This window comes from Triturus cristatus, chromosome 4_2 (genome assembly GCF_964204655.1).
Source record: "Triturus cristatus chromosome 4_2, aTriCri1.1, whole genome shotgun sequence".
Classification (NCBI taxonomy): Eukaryota; Metazoa; Chordata; class Amphibia; order Caudata; family Salamandridae; genus Triturus; species Triturus cristatus.
Window position 1 is genome coordinate 546,557,097 of NC_140586.1, and position 23,655 is coordinate 546,580,751.

Genomic DNA, 23,655 nt, shown 5'->3' on the forward strand with positions numbered 1-23,655 from the left:
TTCCAATGAAGTTTAATTGTGGTAGATATATTTTGATAATTGTGTTCATCCCTTCCACGCTATCTGGAAAATAAAAAGATCCTGGCAACCAGAGAGGATTCTTGGAGATAATCAGGTAGGCAAGAATCCGGCCTTATCACAATCATTTGATGAGTAGCTCACGTTTTACATCAAAGGATAATGCTTTGTCTTTTATTCTTGTTGCATGAGGTTAAAGCCTGCGTGGCAGACAGAGGCAACGTGAAAGCTCGGTTGTCCACATGCTTCTCTTCCCCCTGTGCCCACCTTATACCACACCAACCCTCCCAATGCGGCCCTCGGGCATGTGATAGATCATACATTTTGGTCCCCTTGGAAAGGTTTCAGAATACCCATGATTTAAATCAGTATACCTATTGTGAAACAGTTCAATTAATCCTACTACATTCACAAACACTTAGAATGGTAACACCACATAATTGGGAAAGGTAGCTTAAAACTTGACACCCACTTGAAACCGAAAAATGGACAACTGTACACCCCAGGAGAACAAACCAAACTACGTCATTCAGCACTTGAATCCAGTTTGTTTTACTATTTTTCCGTTTTTACCTAGCCTGCTCTCCCGGATTCCTTCCTTCCTTCCAGGCATGGTCCGCTGCTAGGTCTGGCCTACTACTAGACCTGCTCTTGGTGCCTATCCTAAGCCTGGTTTGCTGGTGTGAAGTAGGGGCTTAGCCTAGCCTGGTCTTCTTAGTTTCTCTGTCCTCCATTTCAATAAGGAGCTAGACTACAGTGGACAGCATAATCCAGAAGACTCTCACGGATGCCCTACTTTCTTACTTTTTCCCAAACACTGACACCCAATGTTTCTAAACCTTTCCATTGCCCTAGGCCGCTGTATTCTTTTTAACTGGGTACAGCTTGTTGGTAAATCTCTGCCTCACACCGTCTCTAACATCATTTACTAAGCTGTGCCCCTGGTAACCACCACTTATGAAGGTAGCCTCAGATGGCAATACAATTGGACTACCGTGAAACCACACATTTTAAATATCCAATTTTTAGGTGCGTGAATTCTGAGAAATTGCCTTTCCCCTCTGCTTTGAGAGAAAGTACTAAACTTCCTGGACACGGCGGCCCAGAGGCAAGAGAGTCTCTGGGAACATACCAGGAGCTGGTGCGCTGAGCGGCAGGGAGCCCTCTAACCCCTCCAGCTTTGCTTCCATTCTTTTTATCTGCGCTGTGCAGCAGGTTCCCAGGCCCACTGCAGAGCCTCGGGCTTTCCAGAGCATTTCAGCTCCTGGATAAACAGCTTCTTATCTTGGGAAAAAGGGAAAATAGGCGCTGGATGTGTACGTCCGAGAAGAAAAGGACATGTCTACCCCATGTTAGGAGTTCACATGAACACTAACGCCCGTGTAAAGAATGTCTACATAGAGCACAAACTACTTGGATCCATACACAGCTCTGGCCTTGTACCGCAATCCTGACAAACAGCATCCTGCCATTCTGGTAATGGTAGCCATGCAGTAAAGCCAATGCAGTTCAATCATGACCTGGAACACTTATTATTCCAAACCCAGGGCTAACACACAGCAGCATATTCCTAGCAGCTCCCTCTGTTCTATTAGCAGAAGCAGATCTGCTATGCAAATGTATTCCAGTAAAGCCACGTACTATTGCAGCACTGGGACCACACCAACACCTGCCAATGTACTTCAACCTTGACGGACAGTTCCCCTTTGCCGTTCTTGACACCTACTGAGTCTTGTTACAGCAAGAGCACAGTTCATGGTCTGTACTAGACATAAGCATCAAGCATAGCACAGCTTTTCTTTGCATTTTGGGATTTGTACTCCTTCTTATCACACATACAAATATCAAATGAAAAACATGGCCTGGATAAGCTGGTTATGTATGGAACGGGGACACTGGCGAGCTGAGGCAAAAAACAAACGAGTCCATCACCAGGAAATTTTGGTGACATGTAGAGTGTTGCAGGGGCTTGCTATTAGCCCTGAACTCCTCAAACAATCGCTAAAGCACACTATCGAGGGGTACAGCGGGCTGGACGAGTTGCACAAACTTAAGAGTCTCCGGGGGTAGAAAACCTAGGCAAAATTTTAAATAATCTGGGCAGCAAATGTTTGGGCTTAATACAGCCTTCAACAATGTCGTGCGGAAAAGCTCACAGCTAGAAACCCAAAGGAAGAGAAGAGGGGGCAATGGAGAGGAAAGATTAGTAGGCTACGCAGAGGTATACTCTAGCAGTTATCTCGGTTGATGTAGGCAGAGGATGACGATGACAGAGGTAGGGAGTCTGAAATCAGCCATGAAGCACCTTGCGAGGATAAGATCAATAAGGCTGGGAACTGTGAATTACAACACATTAAAAACGTGCATAACAATGTGATCCAGGAAAGCGCAGGCTGCCAGGTGAGTCAAGACCTGCTTCCCAAGCAGTGCGCGTGAGCGACAACTCTAAACATTTCCTCAAGGCAGCTTCCCATGGGATACTTGGCTTGAGAATTCTCTCAGGAGTGTAACCCCTCCAACTCTCCTACGTCCACACCTTCATCATGTTGCACACCCTCAGACACAGCAATAATTCACATCACAATACAAAGCTGCAAAATCTTTTCACAAACCAGACACCTATTCACATGCCACCCTACAATCGACACTGAAAATAAAACAATTGGTTTTAGAATACACTTCTAAGTGCTGCAGTGCCGATGTATAGCTTGAAAATACAGAGCTAAGAGACTTTGCTGCATCTGAAAGCCCTAACCCAACAGTGTACAACTGTAAAAAGTAATAAAAACTGCTCTCCTTTGTTGCACTTGTGAACATACTGCGGTTCAACCCTCCAAATCCCCACTAAACAAGCGCGTTCCTCGCGCTAAAAGGAGGCAGCAGGGGGAGGGGCGAGAGGAGGGGGCGAGTGCTGGATAAAAAAGTGTCGGCAAAAGTGAAAGCGTTTCACTTGCGAGAGTGAGCAGCGCCAGGAGTGATAATTGCTACCATATGGAGCCGCGCGCTCCCGCAAGTGAATCGCCACTCATGCACGAGTTGCCATTGAAGTCAATGGAACGCGTGCACGTTTTTGGCTGAAGAGCCAAAGCGATTGCTAAAGGTATTTTTGCCTATGCAACGCATGCGCGCTGCGTAGGCGAGACCTAAAAAGGGAGCCTGGGCGGTCGTGCTCCAGGGCAGGGGGGTGTGGCTTACCCACTGTTGTGGGTACTGACTGTTTGGTCGGCTCCAGGGTCTGACAAAACAATCAGTACCCACAAAGGTGGGTAAGCCACTCCCCCCTGCACTTGAGCATGACCGCCCACCCTCCCGCCCCCAACCAGGCACTTCTGCTTTCTCACAGTGCGAGAAGCAGAAACATAAAATGGTAGTTTTTACCATTTTATGTTTCTGCTTCTCGCACTGCGAGAAAGCAGTGGGGCGATGCCCAAACGCCCCTTTGGAGGAGCCGCTGCTGACCTGGGGCACTCAGAAGTTTGGCAAGTTAGCATACTGGTAACGTTATAGAATCTTGCAAAGTGGATTTTGGTATCTTAGGCTCTATGAACACTTGTACCTTGAAAGTTGTACCAACAGTGATTTATGGAGGCTTTGTTTGCCACAGTACTGTCTTGTGGCTAAGATGCTGAATTTTGAACCCATGTACCTAGGTCCTAAACTCAATTCCAGCATTTTACTGGAAATTTGTGATACTGGGCAAATAACTTAGGGCCTGATTTAGAACTTGGAGGACGGGTTACTCTGTCACAATGGTGACGGATATCCAGTCCGCCGAAATATAAATCCCATTATATCCTACAGTATTTATATTTGGGTGGATGGGATTTCTGTTACCGTTGTGACGGAGTAGCCCATCCGCTGAGTGCTAAATCAGTGCCTTAATCTCCTTGTAAATCGTAAATATATGTGAAAGCTAATTACATTGTACATATATGAGATGTGATGTCATGGTGCACATCTAGCATGTAGAAACTCCCATCGATGTACATGATGATGTATCATCTCCCTGCAACCCGTTATGTGTACGGCGCTTTGTTTCTACACAGCTAAGTTGTGATATACAATAACAGTAATACCTATATTTAAATATTACCAAGGTTGGAAAAATGTTCTCAAAAGCGCCCATAATGTTTCGAAACATTTATTGGAACAGAACCCGAACCCTTCCTAATAATTTGAAGCAATATAAGTGATAAACAGCAATTTAAAAACCATGATGTGTGGCTAAATTTCCAAAAAACCTCTGGGGGGAACCTCTATTCTATGTCAGGACCGGAGGAACATATGATGCCTCAACCTTCTACTTATTGCTCAGCAGGCCCATAAAACACATAGTACATCCGCAAAATGGACTACAAATCCCATGAGTTCATGAAATAACAACAGTGACATTCATACTCTGTTAATCCCTAAAAAACTGTCCCCAAGAAAAGCACTTCCTCTTTCTTCGCTGCTCATCAACCAGATAACTGCCTTTCTTAGAATCTGCTTTTATGAGAATGATCGATATTGATGTAAATGATCTCTAAGTAGTTGCTTGTGTAATTAAAACCGTTCTAAACATGTTAGAACTTGTCTAAATTGGAGCCAACGAACAATAATCATAAAATATACAGTCAGCCTAGTTCAATTTAGATGGGTTGAAAAATGTAATTTAAGAAACAATATATAGTGATTGGCTTCTGTGTAAAAAATCATTTAATGTCTCATAAATCATTAATTCTATAACTGATTTTATAGATCTCCAGAGTTCAACCACTACTGCCTTATCGGTCCATGCCATCTTGGTGTGTGTCTATGCCACGACTACTCAATTTTTCAAAGGCTTGGTTCATGAACTTTAAAAACAAACAGATAAGCTAGCCAGAGTCTCCTTTCAAATAAGTGTCCACCACCACATTACATTTGTAAATGTTTAGACATCGGAATAGCAATAAAAGCCAGTATTTCCGCAGCTTAATTAAATTAGGGCAGATGGAAACAGCGTAAATTTTAATGATTATTATGCTGACCCACATAGGCGGCACAATTGACCCAGTCCGCTTTTTATCCTGTACCAGTCCAGAAGTCTTTAGTTGGATAATGCCAAATCGACACCTCATCAGTTGTCTCTTTCATTCCAACAGCTATTGGTTGTTTGAGATATTGCTGGGTGACAAGAGAGTTATAAAGGGCAAGTGATAGGTTGGAATGAGATTTTTTGCTTGAGTCACCCATGTCGTACGCGGTTGATATCAATTTAACTTGTTTGTTCAGTAACTTCAGTAGCTTAGATGTTAACTTGCATGGGAGTGTCTTATTCAGGAACGTCTCCGGACCCAGTCAGATGCTTAGGGTTTTCACTAAGCAAGGGTTCTGTAGTTAGATAGGGTATCCACCATAAAGAGGGTTACCAAAAGTATGTAACTTGTTCGTCAGGCAACATTGAAGAGTTAAACCTCAATTGTGCTCCAACAGAAGAAATCCCCAAACACCTAAAAAGAAGAAAGCACTTGAAACATGCCTTCAACTGGCAAGGCCTCAGAGGCTGAGTGTCAGATCTACATTAACCTGGCAATCCTAATCCAACAGGGACAATTTCATTCTCCTCGGTTCCCTGATGAACTGCTAATCGTGCAAGGAGCAATATGCTGTCAGCAGTCGACCCGGAAAAAAAGAGTGATATACGAGATAAACTAAGACACTGTATTTCTTCACTCTGTCTGTTCTGACAGCTGGATTCAACTTACGCTTCAGAAGCATGAGTACCTAAAACAAGAAATCCTTCTAAGTTCCAACTTAATTACCATAATTTGGCATATGATATACTTTGTCACTATCTTTGTTTCTGACCTTCTATAGGAGGGTGAATCTCTGGGTCCATCTAGAGATGGCATGCAAATGGAATATTTATATATGATGCAAGTGAATGCTTGAAATAGGACACTTGTTTCTGCCATTACCTGTATACAGTGTTTTGCAAATTAAAAGTGTTCTCTGAATGTTTCTTAATGTAACAAATTCATCAGCTGTAATTTAAGGAATACATATTCAATCACTCAATCTTAATCTTTATTCAATCTTCCAAAAGTAGATCATAAAATCTTCACAGGAAAGGTCATGCAAGAAACAAACCTGAAATGTTGAAAACATCTACAATAAAATTCATTAAAAACATACATTCAAAGGAGTAAAAGTGCCAAAAATATCAGTATAAAAATAGCGATATGTTATTCATATCAACTTGCATGCACAAAAAACTGCTTTAAGGAAAATAAAGTGCATAGGTTCAGATTCAACATCATGGTGAACAACCAACAATGCATGATACATATAAATATATATATACATTGAAATTAAAACATCATACTCCTTCTCTGTGCTTATACATACTTCAAAAAGCTAGCAACTGAGTAACGTGTCTCGATCGTGAAGTTGCAATAAAAAGAATAGAGCAGCCTTACACTTTGAGAATTTATGTCTGCTCAACAACGGTAATAAAAACCTCCTTGTAAACGGCAGATAATATCGACAGAAGAAAGCAACATGTAGTAAAGTTTGGCTAGATTGCTCGTTGCATGGACAGTTGCCAATGGTAGCTGAGGAATATTGGCCTAGCGGAAAACATATTATCCAGCGAATGGAGCCTAACCTAAATCCGGCCAATAAGGTTTTCTCATACACATTTATCACATAAAATAAATAAGGGGCTATCGTTGGCATCATCTGGATAATACAATAATCCCTAACCATAGGTATGGCCACTTCCGTTAATTCCCTGGTAGCCTGTCTATGCTTAACAAAGCTATCCTCAACCCAGTAGTTGACCTTTTTCATGATGGTCTACGGGTGCTCAAAAAGTGTGCCTCACTCAGTCTATGATGTGACACAGCTGGTGCAGGTTAAGGAATGTGTTACTCCCTGATACAAAACCATTCTGATCGGGTTGCATCAATGTGTCAATGACTGCAAGCAGGCGATTGGCAAGTACCTTATCTAATAGTCCATATTTAAGAGGGACAGGGGCCGATAGGACCTCACATTCAGGGGATCACGCCCAGGTTTCAGGAGTACCATGATAATCATCTCTCTCATGGAGCTCTGCAGGGATCCACAAGACAGTGCCTCCCCATATACCTTCAACAACCTAGGGGCTTTTTCGGCATCAAAGGTAGCATAAGACTCTATTGGGAGACCATTCATTCCCAGAGCCTTCCCTAGCACAATCTGCACTTTCGCCCCCTTTGCTTCCTCCAGAATGAAAGGACTATCATGGTCTTGCTTATGTAGAGGGCTAATCATGGAGATCCCTATCCTCTCCAAGAATGCTGAGGCCGCACCCTGTGGCACTCCCATAGTGTCCACATATAACTCCCTGTAATAAGCCTCAAATGCCGTGTTTATCTCCAGTTGGGAGTTCCCTATTTGCCCTGAACTCAGGCGAACAGCAGCTAGCCATGCTAGAAGGCTGCCAGCCATGTCCCTCATTTCATGTTGCAGCTGGAGGTAGGTTTTGTACTCAAATTTAGACAACATGTGCAACAGAGCGCACGTGGGGACAGCCTCTTGCCACATATGTAGGCTGCTCCATCTTGGCACACCAGTCCATTTCCCTGCACCAGTCTGAACTCCCCAGTTGAGCAATATCCCTCTTTTCAATCAGGGTTCCCACCCCAACCAATGACCTCTCGGCTCGCCTCCCTCCCACATCCTCCATCAATCCCAGGAGGGCAATCAGAGCAGTCTTCTCTGTTGGGTGCCCCATAACCTGTGACAATTTATGAAAAACAGATCCCAAATAGTGAGACAAGATAGGGCAAGTCCTGACCACATGATAGAAAATTGCTTCATCTTCACCACAGCATGCACTACAGGACTAGGGATGCCTACGGGTCCTTCACAGTAGGCCTGGGCCAAAGTTCCGTTCCGTTCGCGGAAATTGCGATAATTTGGCATTTTCGCGTTCCGCGGAAAACGCGAAAATGTCAAAATTTCAGCATTCCGCAGCTTAGCGATAATTTGTTTCTTGCTCGCGCTGTAAAATAATACATTCTCGCGTGCGCGCGATCGCCTTACCTGAATCCCCACGTTCGCCGACAAGTTTTCCCGATTCGGTCGCGTTCTCCACGATATGTTGGATTGTTGGTAGCCATTTGCGCCGTCTCGCGACAGTTCACGCCCGCAGTAACGTCATGCCTCGCGCGATCACGTCTTTCTTCTCGCAATCATGCACCGCGAGACAAGTGAAAACAAGATGACCGCGCCCGCGAGCAACCGCATGGGTAGGTTGGCGAGCCGCGAACATGCAGAAAATACCACGAACGGGCGGGAAAACAACTTCCGCATCTTCGCGATATTTCCGCGTGTTTGCAGAGATTTTTAACATTTTCGGGATAATTTGCAAAAGTGAATTTCGCAAATTCCGCCCACCCCTACTCCACAGCCTTACAGGGGTCAGATAGGTAGTATGCAAATAATTAAGTTGAATCAATCGCAGCTTGGAGGAGATCTTCTGCTCTCTTGGCACCATGAGGGCTTCCCTCCATTCCCCTTCTTCCAATGGGCCTGTCCATGCTGTCTATTTAGCCCACAGGGGATTTTACAAATGAGGGGAGTTGATGATTATTGGTCTTTATGTGCAGGGGGCACCACATTTCCCTATCGCTCCATTCGGCTGAACTTGGGGGTATTCCTATAGCATCTACTAGGGTCGGCAGTGCATGTCATAGCTGTTGGGATTTATAGAACTGTGAGTTATGTAGATGGAACTCTTCTTTCAGGTTTTGAAACAACTTCATATGAGTTCCTAGACAAACATTTCCAAAATGGGAAATATCAATATGCCTTTTGGAAGGCAGTGCGGTCAGTCTTATCCCCCTCGACTTCCCAAGACAAAGTAACAGTCCATATTATGGCAGAGGCGTGGCTGGTGCATTTTTCTGGAATAAACGCTACTGACAACAGGGCCACTGTAGAAGCGCCAATGGTTGATCCCTCTTGTTCAAAACTTGATTTTAGAGAGGAAGAGTGCTTATGGCGATTGTCGACAGCTGGTACAAGAAGGCACCGGGTCCGGACGGTGTTCCCCTTGATTTATTCAGGGAGAACCGGGGTTTTGGACCCCTGTGCTCACCTGTGTATTTCATTCTGTTTGTTGTTCAAGTGTGCCTACGTCGTGGTGCACTTCAACTATTGTCCCTATTTTTAAAAAAGGAACTGAGCACGAAATAAAGTGCTACTGCCTGATATCTCATCTAGACTCTACAGCAAAAATCATTGGGTGAGTAGTTTTGGGCCGCCTTCTCATCTGGATAAATAAAAATAACATTCTATCCCAAACTCAGTACGGGTTCAGAAAGGGGCTTGGGACTATTGAGCAGTGCCTCAACCTCCACCTTATCATGGCAAAATACAAATATGCCAAGGGCGCTTCTACTCATATGGCGTTCACGGATTTGTTGAGTGCTTTCAACTATGTATATAGATCCAGGTTGTGGTCTATTTTAGAGAGTAATGGTGTTGATGGGGGTTTGGTTTCATTCTTAAGACTCCTACACTATGTTCTCACAGCATTTGTAAGATCCAGCAATGCTGGTGAATGCACAGAACCTTTTAGAGTTGAGTGTGGGTTGCATCCGGCATGTGTCCTTGCCCTGATCCTCTTTTTGCTCTATACAAATGACCTGGAAAGAACATTGCTATCTGTCTGGGCAGACATTCCTTATGTTGATCAAAATGCCGTGCCTGTGCTCTTATACGCAGAGAATGCGGTTCTTCTGGCAAGGACGGCCAATGGTCTCAAGAGCCCAATCTTCAGCTATGTTAGTTTTATGAGGGGATTGGACTTGGAGACAAACCTTACGGAAACATTTGCAAAGGTATGTGGCCCCAGAACTACTTAAACCCATACCTTAAATATTGATGGTAAGAAATTGGACAGGGTAAGCTTGTTTTCTTACTTGGGCATGGAATTCGATGATAGGTGTATCTGGTCAACTTGCATCAATAATAGGATTACTCATTATACTCGAGCAGTAGGCACTACCTCTTTGCTCGCTATGACAATTGGCAAAAAAACTATTGCACCGATTCTGGAGATATATAACTGGAACTGTTTGCCAATTGTAACTTATGGAATGGGTACCTGGGGATGCAGGGATGTGGGTGTTATACAGATGGGGAAAAACAGATTTTGCTGCCTCTATTAGGCATCCCCCTTGACCCCGCATTTTTCCCTGCACCAGATGGTAGGCATGGAGTATGTGCAGAATACCATTAATGCTGTCCCTTTGGTCCTCTGGTGCTTGATATAGCCAAACAAGGAAGCTGACTTTAATCGGGCAGTCATTAGAGCTTGCCTGTTTTGTGAGCATGGCTTGGCCATCCCGTGGCTAAAATATACCAAGGACTGCTTTCTAGCTCTTGGTTGCGCCCAGCTGTGCTGGGTCACATCCTTGGACATTGTAAATACATTTAATACACTGGGGTGGTCATACCTTATGGCTGTCATGAGGTTTATAGACATTGGAACGCCCTTTCTTTAGTGAGCAACACTTTTATATATAATGGCGGTCACACAGAAGTGCACCAGGAGAGTGGTCTCATACACCTGTCCTCCATAATCTTTGCCCTGGTGATGGAGCCACTGGTATGCCTGCTGCAACAACCGGCACCGCAGTGGGGCCTTATGCTATTGGGGCACCCACAGATCATTTAATTTTATGCAGACAATATGCTCCTCTACCTGAGGGCAGAGGGTGCTCCCAGGGGTAATGATGGAAGTGAATGACTTTGTACGAGTATCAGGACTCAGCATTAACTGGAACAAGTCCTGTTTGTTTACCTTGAAAGCCCTGACAATTCAACACCAGTAAGTTTATAAGGGTCCAGGTATACTGCAGGGAGGCCAATTTAATAGGGGGGAACCTAGGCAAGGCAATAACTTCAATTCGCCATTCGCTCCTTTTTCTGGGCCAGATTACCACTATCACCAATGGGCTTTATTGCCTTTTCTAAAATGATGGTGCTGCCCAGGTTACTCTATGTCTTTGCGACATTGCCTATGGTCATATGGAAACCATTCTTTAGGGACTTGCAAGGTTTGTTGATGCCATTAATATTGGGATACGGTATTTGTCGAGTGGACTTCAGAAAGCTCTATGTGCTTTTAGAGGAGGGTGGTCTGGGAGCTCTCAACTATAAGTTGTATATACGTGATGGCCTAGCTGCAGTGGCCACTGCGATGGCTAGTTCGAGCCCCACAATTGGAATACTAGGGAATAATGAGCGAACTGGGTGGTCACCCCATTCTGTACTAACTGCTGGATGTTGCCCCGCCCAGGGCCTCCAACAGTGTACTATTGCAAGTCACCCTTCACACTTGGAAGTGGTATAAGTGAAGAGGTGCGAAGTCCACGCCATATGCCCCCAGCCTCCCCGTATGGGCGATGCCGGCACGTGCGACTCTATGCGTGGCTTATCAGACTAGACATTCTCACAAGCCTGGAGACGGTCGCGGATTTGAGGCGCGAGTCAGTCTAACCCCCGGAGCTCTTTAAAGTTAAAGTTATGTTCAACGCTATTGGCATGGAATCGCATCAATTACCTTGACGCCACGGGCTCTATTCATTGAAAACTAAGCCTTAAGATTACGTTGAATAAGCATATCCACTCTGTTGGATTCACTTAAGGAACCACGGACTCCAGTTCTTATCTTTAAATGACGGGTTGCCCCGCCCTGTCCTGATGAAGATCTGCAAGGCCGAGGAATTAATCGCCCTCTTGGCTACAAGTCGGATCGAAACGTCGACGCCCATCTAATTCAGCCTGGACCCTTAATCTTAATTTCCACGTGCCATCCTAGAATTGATTTCTAGTCTGAACTGATATAAAATCTTTGTGATTGTATTTTGACCAGGTTATTTAAGGACGGTGATTTGTAACCGGTCTCCTTTTGCTTTTGCTTTGACATATCAAAATTTCTTATGTATTTCTGTTGAAATATTTCTTCTTATCACTTCACTCTCGAGCACCCTGTTTCTCTGCACGTCTCCCTCTGGAGCAACCCGTTTTCAAATTGCTATTTGTATTACTTACTGTCTGGTTTTCACCAAGTGATTTAAATAAATACATGGTGATCCAGAATGTGGTCGTTTTTGCACTTTTTATGTTGAGTACTTAATTTATAAATATGCTGAATCATAATCATTGATTGATTTAAAATATAGGTCCAGGACCATTGTCTTTTGTACCAAACATTACCCAGGTCCTTGACTATTTTGGGTTACCCCGTTCTTTGCAATGGGATCCAGACATGGGCAGATGGGAGATTGAGGGGTTGTGCACCTTCGAAGAATTGATAGATGACTATGGGCTATGACTGGAAAAGTTCCTGCTCTACTCGGCCCTCAGGGGGTGATGCGGAAAACATGGGGCACTGATCGTAAGGCACCGCCCACAGGGGGTCAGCTGGAGGCGCTATTGACTGGAGGTGGACACAACTGAGCTATTACTCATTTATATGTTGACACTCTGCTGAGGGAACTGGAGCCCTTAGGGATTTAGGGATATTGCAGGCAAGGTATGGGGCCGCTGCCTTCAATCGGTTTGACAGGTATCATGCAATGCTCGGTTGTGGTTTATTCAATTCAACTACATTCACCACACCTACCTTACCCCAGCAAAGATTACGAGGATGTACCCAGGAGCGAGCAGTGAGTGCCACTGGTGTGGGATGACTGACACAGACTTTCTGCACATGGCGTGGTTGTGTACAGGTCATATTTCCAGGAAGACAAAGATTTCAAGATGGCCCTGATTCTTGTAAAACCATGTATAGCCATGGCGTGGAAGTCAGCCGGGGACCCTCCTTTGAAACTCTCGTGAGCTGAGATGAGAGAATGGACTACGGCGGAGATAGCTGTACACAGGGTGCTGCGGGTAGGGGGAAGAGGGGTGGACTCGTAAGGCCGCTGGGATGATTTAAACAGCAGCGGCTACTCCATATGGGCGTTTGGGCGACGCCCCACTGCTTTCTCGCAGTGCGAGAAGCAGAAACATAAAAAGGTAAAAACTACCATTTTATGCTTCTGCTTCTCGCACTACGAGAAAGCAGAAGTGCCTTGTTGGGGGTGGGAGGGTGGCCGGTCGTGCTCAAGTGCAGTGGGGTTGTGGCTTACCCACTGTTGTGGGTACTGACTGTTTGGTCGGACCCTGGAGCCGACCAAACAGTCAGTACCCACAACAGTGGGTAAGCCACTCCCCCCCTTCCCTCGAGCACGACCACCCACGCTCCCTTTTTCACTATGCGGGAGAAAATGGCCCGGCTGGGGTGCTCTCCGCTGCGCCTCACCAATCACAATGCTGCCATTGCAGCGTTGTGATTGGCGGAGGGAGGGAGGCTGCCTTTCCAGGTGACGAGGAGAGCTGGCGGAATTGGCGCAGGACGGCGGGAGTCGGACTCGGACCTGGACCCATTCCCATCCAGAAGCTGAGTAAGTTTAATTTTATATCTTTATTTAATTAAGCCCCTCCCGTCTCTCCCATCCCCCCGCGACGACCCCATTTCCACCCCCCCTGCCAGTAATGCCGTCTGCGACTGCCACTGAACACCCCCTTTTTTCATTGTTTCGTAGATAATTACAAAACCTACACAAAGTACGCCAATTGTTACTGTTGGCACGGCACCTATTCACTGCAGTATCTGACATGCATTTAATATACGACATTTCCACTTGAAGACATTCAGAGGCTAACTCCACCTTGGCTGACGTGTAAAGGAAGTGGCCGGGGACCCCCTGTTGTTGCTTAAAGGCCGTTTACAGACAGGGGGCAAATTGACTCGACCACCAATTGTTTTACACGCATATTGTCTCACGTGACTGTTGATAAGGGCAATTGCTTCTGGTAAAGAAAACAGCCATTGTTTCAGCGCAAAGCAACTTTGGATCAACAAACACAGTTGAAAAATACCACGTTTTGGGGTTCTAGGTGTCTTTCAATTTGTGAAACTAACTTTAACTGAAACCCATAAAGTAACTGCAGCAGTGCTATTTCCGCAAAATATTATAGCGAGCACAAGCTTATCTCCACATTCAATAATTGGGTATGAATCGTTTGAGTACATACATACACTAATTAAGGATGAACATGTTTTGTGGACATCTAATGAAGCATAAATGTGGACAAGTGACAAGTGTTAAGCAAATTGTATCTCATGCACTATTGGACAATTTACATTTTCTTCGATGATGATGGTATTTCTATGGTCATGGAAACGCTCTTCATGCATGTTTGTGAAGTTTAAAGATTAAAAGTTATTTTGAAGACGGTACCTTTAATTGGTTTAATTTTCAGCATGTTTGTTTTTTCTTGCAAGGGCGCGGCTTGCTGACGACAAGAAATGTTTAGGGCACTTGTATACAGATGCAGCTGGTCATGAATGAGGCGCGTGTGCGTTGATGTGCTGGCCAACCCTCTAAAGTGCAAGCCCTGAGTGAGCCCCGGTCACGTCCGTTCAGGCTCCTGAGTCTGCGTACACGCAAGTGACCTTTATGAATAAGGCGCGTGCACTTCGCACTTTCTTGCACTCTTTATTTCACTTGCTTGCATGGTCCCACTGTAGAGCAATTTGTATCTGTTATTTGATGCATTATCCTGTTGGAGCCCTGGCGCAGCAGATGCGAAGGATGTTTCTTTAAGGAAATGGAGGAAGGCAGACGAGCTGATTGATTACTATTATCAGGTACTAATGGGTGTCACATCGATAAGCCGGTAATCGGATAGCACGCCTGGTGTGTTTTAGTGTTAACTACTGAACTCTGTGCATGTCAGCCATCATTATTGCACTTGCAAGTGGAACGGATTCCCTCGGTGCGGCTGCAAAGAGGAGAAGAATGTTCCACCCGCGGCTAGGGCTGCTTCTCCTATGTTAGCACTGCCTGTTGCAATCCGGACCACTACCAGTGCCGGGCACAAATGTGTGGTGCAGCATAGGACAGTGCAGCTATTCGATAATCTAGGCTACCCCACAGCCCAAATTACCCAACCCCACCCGCCTGGGTGTAGCCCGTCTAGTGCCAGGCACCAACACTCCCAATGCACCCCCCTCCCTTCCATCACCAGACGTGAAGGCCACGGATCAATGGGGCAAAGGGGGCCCCTTCCGAAATTACTGCTATAACACACCGACAAAAGAGCGGGGGGGGGGGGGCGGGGTAATTATGTGCGGCACAATTTTGCACCGCACCACTTTCAAATGTTACCAGCCGCCACTGCCCGAGGTAGCACTTTACAAGTTTCCCTGTTAGCACATGTTGTAGTTTTCCACAATTCCTTGGCTAGAAGGCTTTGCTCCCTTCTATAGTGTCCAGCTATCACTTTTCAATTTCGATAATTCTCAAGTTGACATATTTTGCCAATTTACTAAATGCCAAGAGTATGCACACTTGCATATTCCCAACTACCACAGATTGAAGTGCTATAATGGGCCAACTTCGACATATTGCACATAACGCTACTACTATGCAGAGTTTATAATACTGTAGTTAGCTGAATTCAGACTTTTTTGTTGCTTTGGGTAGCTATATATTGGCTCAGCTATCGCTCTAGTACTTAAAACAGTTACATTTTTACTGACATTATGACTTTTCGGTTTCATAAAAGCTTGTTAGACGAACTTTACCTTGTTAAGTGATGCTGATATTGAATGCTGCAGAGCAATTTAAAGGCAGATTTGGCATTTTTAAAATTCCACAGGTATTAGGGCTACCATGGAGAAAATCCCTCGCAAAAAAGAAAAATAAATATTTGAATGTTGGAAAATCTCTTCCAAATCAGTAGCCCTTTCATTTATGTTGCTAAACCAGTGTCACGGAAAACACAGGTAACATCACACACTCTTTCAATTTCAATAACAGTAGACTGTGAGCCTATTGTACCACCATTGCCCCTCAAGTCTCATATTTGAATCTGAGAGGCTAAATAAAGTATGGACAAAGAGTGGAAACTGCGTTAGTTAGCTGCTGCTGCGTTAGTTATCCCTTGATACCAGGAAGGGCGATGCAAGAGGTATGAAAGGGAAGACAAGGAGTAGTATGTGCAAGTCCTAGCTAACCCTGTAAACATACACAAGCCCGTGTCGTCTTCTGGACATTTAAGAAAATAGGTATTTGTGCTCGAAACTGACATTTATCCCTCTCACTGGGTGTTGAGGACTGCAAGAGTACAGTATAACTGGAACTTGAAGCGTTTACATCTTGCCAATATAATGTTTGGCATAACGGGATAAGAATGTTAACATTCTTAAACAAGCATTTGCATAGCCAATAGGTCTCGCCTTTGGGCGTTATAAGTGTTTAGACAGAGCTATTGGCTTTGTTAACGGTTTTAATATGTGTTGTAGAGCATTGTGAATGTTGTGCAGCATGTTGAAAATTGTATAAGTTATAATAAACAAAGTGTTATAACTAATTCTGTCACCTTATATCTAACCGAAAAAACATTATATACAACTGAAGTATTGTACTAAAAACCAAAATGAATACAAAAAATGTGTTCTAGTTTATTTGTTTATGCAATGCTGTCAATTTTTCCTTGCTTGTTGTAATTAACTTTTTGTTATAATTTTTATTGTTAGGTGTGGAATATAAACAACAGGAGGGTGGATGTTGTGAAATAGTATTTTAATTAGATAGGAGTCGTGGAGATTTATTTGTGGAGAATTAATAGATGTCAAATTTTTATGATAAACTGAAGTGGTGTGGAGTGATGCTGAGGTGGTTGTGAGTAGTGGCGAAGGTGATCCGGAATGATATTGAGGTGATGCTGAAGTGGTGGTGCACTGGTTCCGAGGTGTGATGCTGAGGGGGTGCTGAGTGATGTTGTGGTGATGAGTTATGCCGATGTTGTGTAGCCGAACTGGTGCTTATGTGGTGCCAAGTGATGTTGTTTTCGTTCTGTGTTGAGGTGTTGCTGTATTGATGCTGAAGGGATGCTGTGTTGGTTCTGAATTGCTGCTGGTGTGGGGCTGTGCAGGTGCTGAGCTGGTGTTGCACTGGTGGTAGTGTACTGATGTGGAGGTGGTGCTGTGCTAATGCTGAGATGGTGCTGTGTTGACAATGAGGTGTTGCTGCAGTGCATCTGAGGTAGTGCTGTGCTGAGGTAGTGCTGTGCTGATGGTGACTTGTTGCTGCACTGGTGGTGGTGGTGCACTGATGAGGAGGTGTCACTGTGTTGATGCTAATATTGTTATGTGGTGATAAGGTGCTTAGGTGGTACTGTGCTGGTGCTTAGGTGGTGCTGTGTGATGCAGAGGTGCTGCTGAGTGATGCTGTGGTGGTGCTGAGTGATACTTAGGTGGTGCTGAGTGATGTTGAAGTGGTAATGAGTGATACTTTGTTGGTGCTGTGTTTGTGTTTACGTGCTGCTTAGTAATGTAAGCCTGGTGCTGTGCTGGCGCTGAGGTGATGCTGCACTGGTGTTGATTCGGTGCTGTGTTATTGCTAAAATGGTGCTGCATTAGGGATTTTTTGCTGCTTAGGTGGTGCTGCGCTGGTTCTGAGTTGGTGCTGTGCTAATTCCGTGGTGGGGTGTGTTGCTGGTGCATTGCTGCTATGCTGATGCTGGGCTGTTGCTGTACTGGTGCTGAATTGGTACTGTTTGATACTGAGGTGGTAGTGTGCTTGTGGAAGGTGGTGCTTGTTGGTGCTGTGTGATACTGATGTTGTGCCGAGTGATATTGAGGTGGTGTTGTGTGGTGTTGAGTGGTGCTGGTGTGGTAATGACTGATGCTGGGTGGTGCTGAGTGATGTTTTGGTGATATTTAGGTGATGCTGCATTGGTGATGCGTTTGTGCTGAGTTACGGCTGAGGTGGTGTTGTGTTGATGCTGTGGTGGGGCTGTGCTGGTGCTGAGTTGGTGCTGAGTTGGTGTTGCACTGATGCAGAGGTAGTGCTGTGTTGAGGGGGTGGTGTTGATTGATGCTTAGGTATTGCTGTGCTGGTGGTTATGTGGTTATGTGGTGCTGAGTGATGCTGTGGTAGCACTGTGTGGTGCTGTTCCGATGCTAAGGTGGTGTTGCTGCACTGATGCTGAGGTAGTGCGGTGGTGCTGCAGTGGTGCAGAGGTGGTGTTGGGGTAGTGCTTTGGTGCTGAGGTGCTCTGCGCTGGTGCTGAGGTCTGAGGTGGTGCTGCACTTGGACTGAGTGATGCTGAGGTTGGTGTTGTGGGAGTGCAGTTGCGTGCAGTGGTTTTGCATAGATGACTGGCTTTAAGGCAACTCTTCTTATAAAAAACTGTGTGCCTATGCAAAGACGTGCTTTTCTTCTAGGATATACTTTTATAAGCTTAACAGAAAAGTGAATTTAATAAAAAAGTCCTTCACATAATTGGGATGCACCATGTAAAAGTGTTTTTTTTTCAAGTCTGAATATTTTTTTCCTTTGAAGCAGGGCCGGCTCTAGGGCGGTGCGACCGGTGCCACCGCACCGGGTGATGACTCTTCAAGGGGACGCCATCCTTGGAAGTATTTTATAGCTTTAAAAGCACCTGCTGCTGCATTGCTAGCCTCTGGCAATTCTCATACAAAAATAAAAATGTCAAGATAACTCGGTGACTAATGTTCTTCCTGGAGAGAGAAGGAGTTTTGTCTAGTGGAAGTTTTAACTCATTGTATGGTAGCACAAAGGGGTTATATGCCTGCTGCCAAGAATGTGTACCATGCAGATCAGAAAGTGCATATATTTTAAATCAGTCAGTGCTTTTGTCAGAGAGGTCCTTTTGTTACTGGCAGGGTAGATGTTAAAATCCTAACATGGAACAGTGAGCTAATAACTGTCAAAGAGCTACCTGCAAACTGCAAGATATAGATTAGAGTATTATAATTTTTCCTCTGTCTGTCATTATTCTAATGTTTCAAAAAGGGTTCATTTTGGTAAGAATAAAAAATCCCTATTATTAAATGTAACCCCAAACCGTGGGGTTATGTTTTCAATTCTGAGTCTGTGCTTCTCCAGACCAAGCACTCTTAAACTAAAAGGTCTACCAGTATGGATGACATGTGACTCCTACACCTTGTAGTCTTCTGGCTTATGTATCATTTCCTATACACTTATTTACACACCTATGATTGATTGTCTCTGTGTAGTGTGTGTGTGATGTAAAGTGCTCTGACACCCTACACTGGTATAGGAGGTGCTATACAACTAATTAAATACATGTGAGAGAGAGTGATTATGGAGACTTGAGGGGGCACTGTGAAAGTGTGGTAGTGAGGGAGTCTGTGGGGGGCGCCAACAAACATTGTCGCACAGGGCGCCACCAGTGCTAAAGCCGGCCCTGCTTTGGAGCACTCCCCACATACGTAAAAACGCATTTGCTTCCTTTTATTGTTATTTGGCATCACAGATACACTGCTCTCTTACTTTGCACTATGAAAAGGGAAAGGGTGAAACACAGCAAATGGCAGATACAGTTTATTTGTTAGAGAAGGGAGAATTTATTACATATATCTAAAACTGTAATTTTATATATGCAGATTACATTTGGTTTATGCATAAAGTATAAGCATTTTGATCTCTATGTTATTTAGTAGTGTTCTAGGGCATCATGAGGTGCAGAAAAATATTCCACAACTTTCTATACCATCGTAAATGTTGTTTTGGATGTGTTCACAATAAACTTGGTATGTTTTTTGCAATGAAACACAACATTTTGTTTTGATCCTTTACATCTTGGCAACAATAACCCAGTAATTCTTTCCCTATCTAGTAACAATAAAGAATAGCAAATGTGTCTTGATATCCCCAACTAATAACTTAGCAGCTTAGGAAGTAGGTTTTGGTCCCGGTGGGAAACTTCACAACCATTAATTTAGAGCTGTTCACTTAATGTTAACATACCAATAATACACACATATGCAAGTAATGTTAGGGAGAGCAATGTGTAGAGCTATGCTTACTTTCTCTGTGCACTGTAGAGAGATGTCAAAGGTAGCATGCACCACAGCTGCGCAGAGGCATTATTTAGCAGCCGGTGACAGCAAGCACGCACAAAAAGCAATTGCTAATAATTAAGTGCCAATATGCGCACTGGCAGACACAGGCTCAATTTAAGCCCGCAGCAGGGGCCTGCGTTACGCCCCTGGATCGAGCGAGCACCAAGAGCCTGGACTACTACACACACAAATACACTCAAAGGAACTGTAATACAAGGGACGCCTGGTACACAGCGGCTGATCTGTAGGCCTCCAGTAGAGTAAAATGCGCTGCCTGTCTGAACTGTCCCAGTGTGCAGGCCTCCCACAGAAAACTCCTTATTTAACAATATTCCCCAAAACAAAACATCTTTTAATGCTCAGTGTCCTTTATTTTATATAGTAGGCACCTTGTTGGATGTTTGGATGGTTTTGGCATATCAATGTAATCAGTGTAGCTATCGGTGGCAGCGTGGGCCTGCTCAGGGTATTAACGTTCCTTCAGATTAACAGAGCCTAAACACTTACGTCTGTTGCACCAATCTTGGGCAGGAGACAGTGGGAGGAAGAGAGGGGAAGAGTGAAGGGGCGGGTGAGGAGCCAGTGAAGGGAGATAAATTGCAGCGATAAGAAACAATACACAGACCTGTTTACTGTAGAGCTGTCTGTTGGAAGTGTGGGTCTGCCTCCTGTGACAATGGCGGTACTGGTGTGCTTCCTGTCTGGGCATCACAGGGGCACAAATGTTGCTGCTGATGATTTAAAAACTAACAAATAGTGTAATAAAGGGCACTAATGTCAATGCCAAAGTTGCAAGGAATAATATAAATTAATAATATTATCATACTATCACAGCAGCTTGTGGTGGAGGAGTTTGTATCTCGGTGCTGAAAAAACTCTAATGTTAAAAGGTGCGGTCAGTTTTTAAGATGGTACTGAAAAAGAGGCGACTATAGAGGCCAACTACAGAATACAGCAAATGTCTTGACGATAACGTACTAATACAAAGATAACAGTGCAGGAAGAGAGTGCTCACATAGATGAAATGCGAGCGCTGGAAAAAGAAGTGTGCAGTCTTGTGGCGGTGGGGTCTGTCCCTTGGCCTGTGTGGAGGAGACGCGCCTTGTAAGGAAAGCTGCAAGGTCTTGAAATGAAACATGATCCACAACAGATGGCACTAAACGCTGTGGGAGTAAATATTTCCAGAAAAGGTGGGACATGCACTCGCCTTTGGCCAATTGTGTGCTTTCATTTTTGAAAGCCACACGCAAAGGCCAATAGCATGTGTGGAAAATCGAATACCACACGCACGAGTTTGCAGAAAGTCTGAAATGATTCCAAGAGGCCTTCTCCTAGAGTAGCGCATGCGCGCTGCGCTTGGCTCGACCTGAACAGTAAAAATTAGAAATACATGTTTTCTTAATGTTTGCAATCACATGCGAAAAGGGAATGTTTTTGCTTTGTTTATCTTTACACTTGTTTTCAAATTGAAATTGTAAAACAAGAGGTTTAAATGTACTTACGGGATTTTCTGCTTAAAAATCAGTTGGTTATCGACATTCCCTATGACCAAAGTAGTGTAATGGGAGTCTGGAGCTGTTCTCTTAACTCGAAGATTTTCATAGTTTTTCAATACTATAGTCACTACTATTTCTGCAACAGTCGTGTGATATCGCACAATCTTTAAATGAAAATACAAAGCAATGATTCACTAACAAACTATAGTGTCTTGTTCAACAATACACATTTGAGCTTCAAATACAGGTGACTTAACATTTCAATTATTGTAAATATTTGAACGTTTATAATAACATACATTATTTCTTAATGCAAAAGAGAAATTTATGATAATGTAAATGTACTCTTTCCCCATTTACCAAGTGCAAATTTGAAATTAGATTTTAATAAACAATTAAGCATATACAGCCTCATGCATCAAGCCAAAATCCAGTCGGTAAAATACCGATTCGCTAATAGCTCCTGGTATTGAGTTAAAAATACCCAATCCCAATGCATCAACCCAAAAGCAAAAATCGCTATTTAAGGAACCCTTAAATAGTGATTCCTTAAATAGCGATAGCATTTAAGGAATCCCAAATTGAGATTCCTTAATTTAAGGAATCTCAATTTGGGATTCCTTAAATGCAATGCATGAAAGTTAAAAAATTAGCGAATTCGCTAATAGGGGGAGCAAATTACCATGAAGATGAACTGCATGGTAATTTGCTAAAAGTTTGAAAAATGCACTTTTGTGCATTTTTCAAAGTTTCATGTTGCGCACACACATGTCCTTAGAGCATGTGTGTGTGCAACATATGTGCACATATCAATTTCAGGGGTGCAATAGGGTGTCATTTTGACACCCTTGCACCCTTGAAATTGCATGAGCAATTTGCGAGAACCTACTGGTACTCGCTATTTGCTCATGCAATCTCCAATTCATTCCTATGGGCCTGGAGGCCCATAGGAATGATTGGGATGGCATTCCTTAATTGCTACTCGCAATTTGCTAGTAGCCATTAAGGAAAGTTAAAGAATCGCTATTTGAATAGCGATTCCTACATGCATAGCCTTTTGCTATTCCTTATTAGCGATTCCTTATTTTTCGCTAATAAGGAATCGCAAATGGCATTGTTGATGCATGTGCCCCTTAGTGTGCCATAGGGCATCACATTAGACCATTGTCTTAGCCAGATTCATAAGGCCATAAGTCAGTGACTTACTCCTGGAACTTCAGAAGTATATCACACCCAAGTCAGGAGGGAGGAAAGCACAGAGAGCCTCCACACACTTGAATTTTAGGGGCCTATTAGGATGGCAGGAGAATCGCCCCTGCCGGGCAAGCGGCAGCCACCGCCGGTCCGGCGGGGGCGATTCACTCGCCATTCTTCCATGATTGACCCCCGCCACATTAGGATGGCTGGGGGTCCGCAGCGGACGGGAAGACTGCTTTTCCGCATGTCGACTCGACGACCGCGCGGAAAACTGCCACAATATGGTAACGGTTTCTGTAAGACACCGCCAACCATATCAGGATTAGGCCTGGGCTAAAATTTTGTTCCGTTTGCGGAAATTGCGATAATTTGACATTTTCGCGTTCCGCGGAGAGAGCGAAAATGTCAAAATTTCCGCTTTCCGCAGCTTGGCGATAATTTGTTTCTTGCTCGCGCTGTAAAATAATACATTCTCGCGCGCGCGCGATCGCCTTACCTGAATCCCTGCGTTCGCCAACAAGTTTTCTTGATCTGGTCGCGTTCTCCATGAGATGTTGTATTGTTTTTAGCCATTTGCGCTGTCTCGCGAGAGTTCGCGCCCGCAGTGACGTCATGCGTCGCGCGATCACGTCTTTCTTCTCGCGATCATGCACCGCGAGACAACTCAAAACAAGATGGCCGCGTCCGCGAGCAACCAGATATGTAAGTTGGTGACCCGCAACCATACAGAAAATCTCGCGAACATGCGGGAAAAAAACTTCTGCATCTTCGCGATATTTCCGCTTGTTTGCGATAATTTTAAACATTTTCGCGATAATTTGCGAAAGCGGATTTCGCAAATTCCGCCCACCCCTAATCAGGATGCTGGCGGAGAGCAGCCTTACCATGGCGTGGAAAGGTAAGCAGTTTTCACTATTGGGGGCCCGTAGCAGGCCCCAAGGATGTTGTGGGGGTGCACATGGGGGGACGTAT

The 23,655-nt window shown here is 44.4% G+C and overlaps 1 protein-coding gene across 1 annotated transcript in view; it reads right to left on the reverse strand.

Moving 5' to 3' along the window:
- HFM1 (helicase for meiosis 1) overlaps window positions 1–23,655 on the reverse strand; it is a 3,754,865-nt gene that overhangs the window by 1,347,332 nt on the left and 2,383,878 nt on the right. Inside the window, exon 27 of the mRNA XM_085599940.1 lies at window positions 21,493–21,650. Coding sequence (XP_085456066.1) covers window positions 21,493–21,650 — 158 coding nt within the window. The remainder of the gene's footprint in view (window positions 1–21,492; window positions 21,651–23,655) is intronic.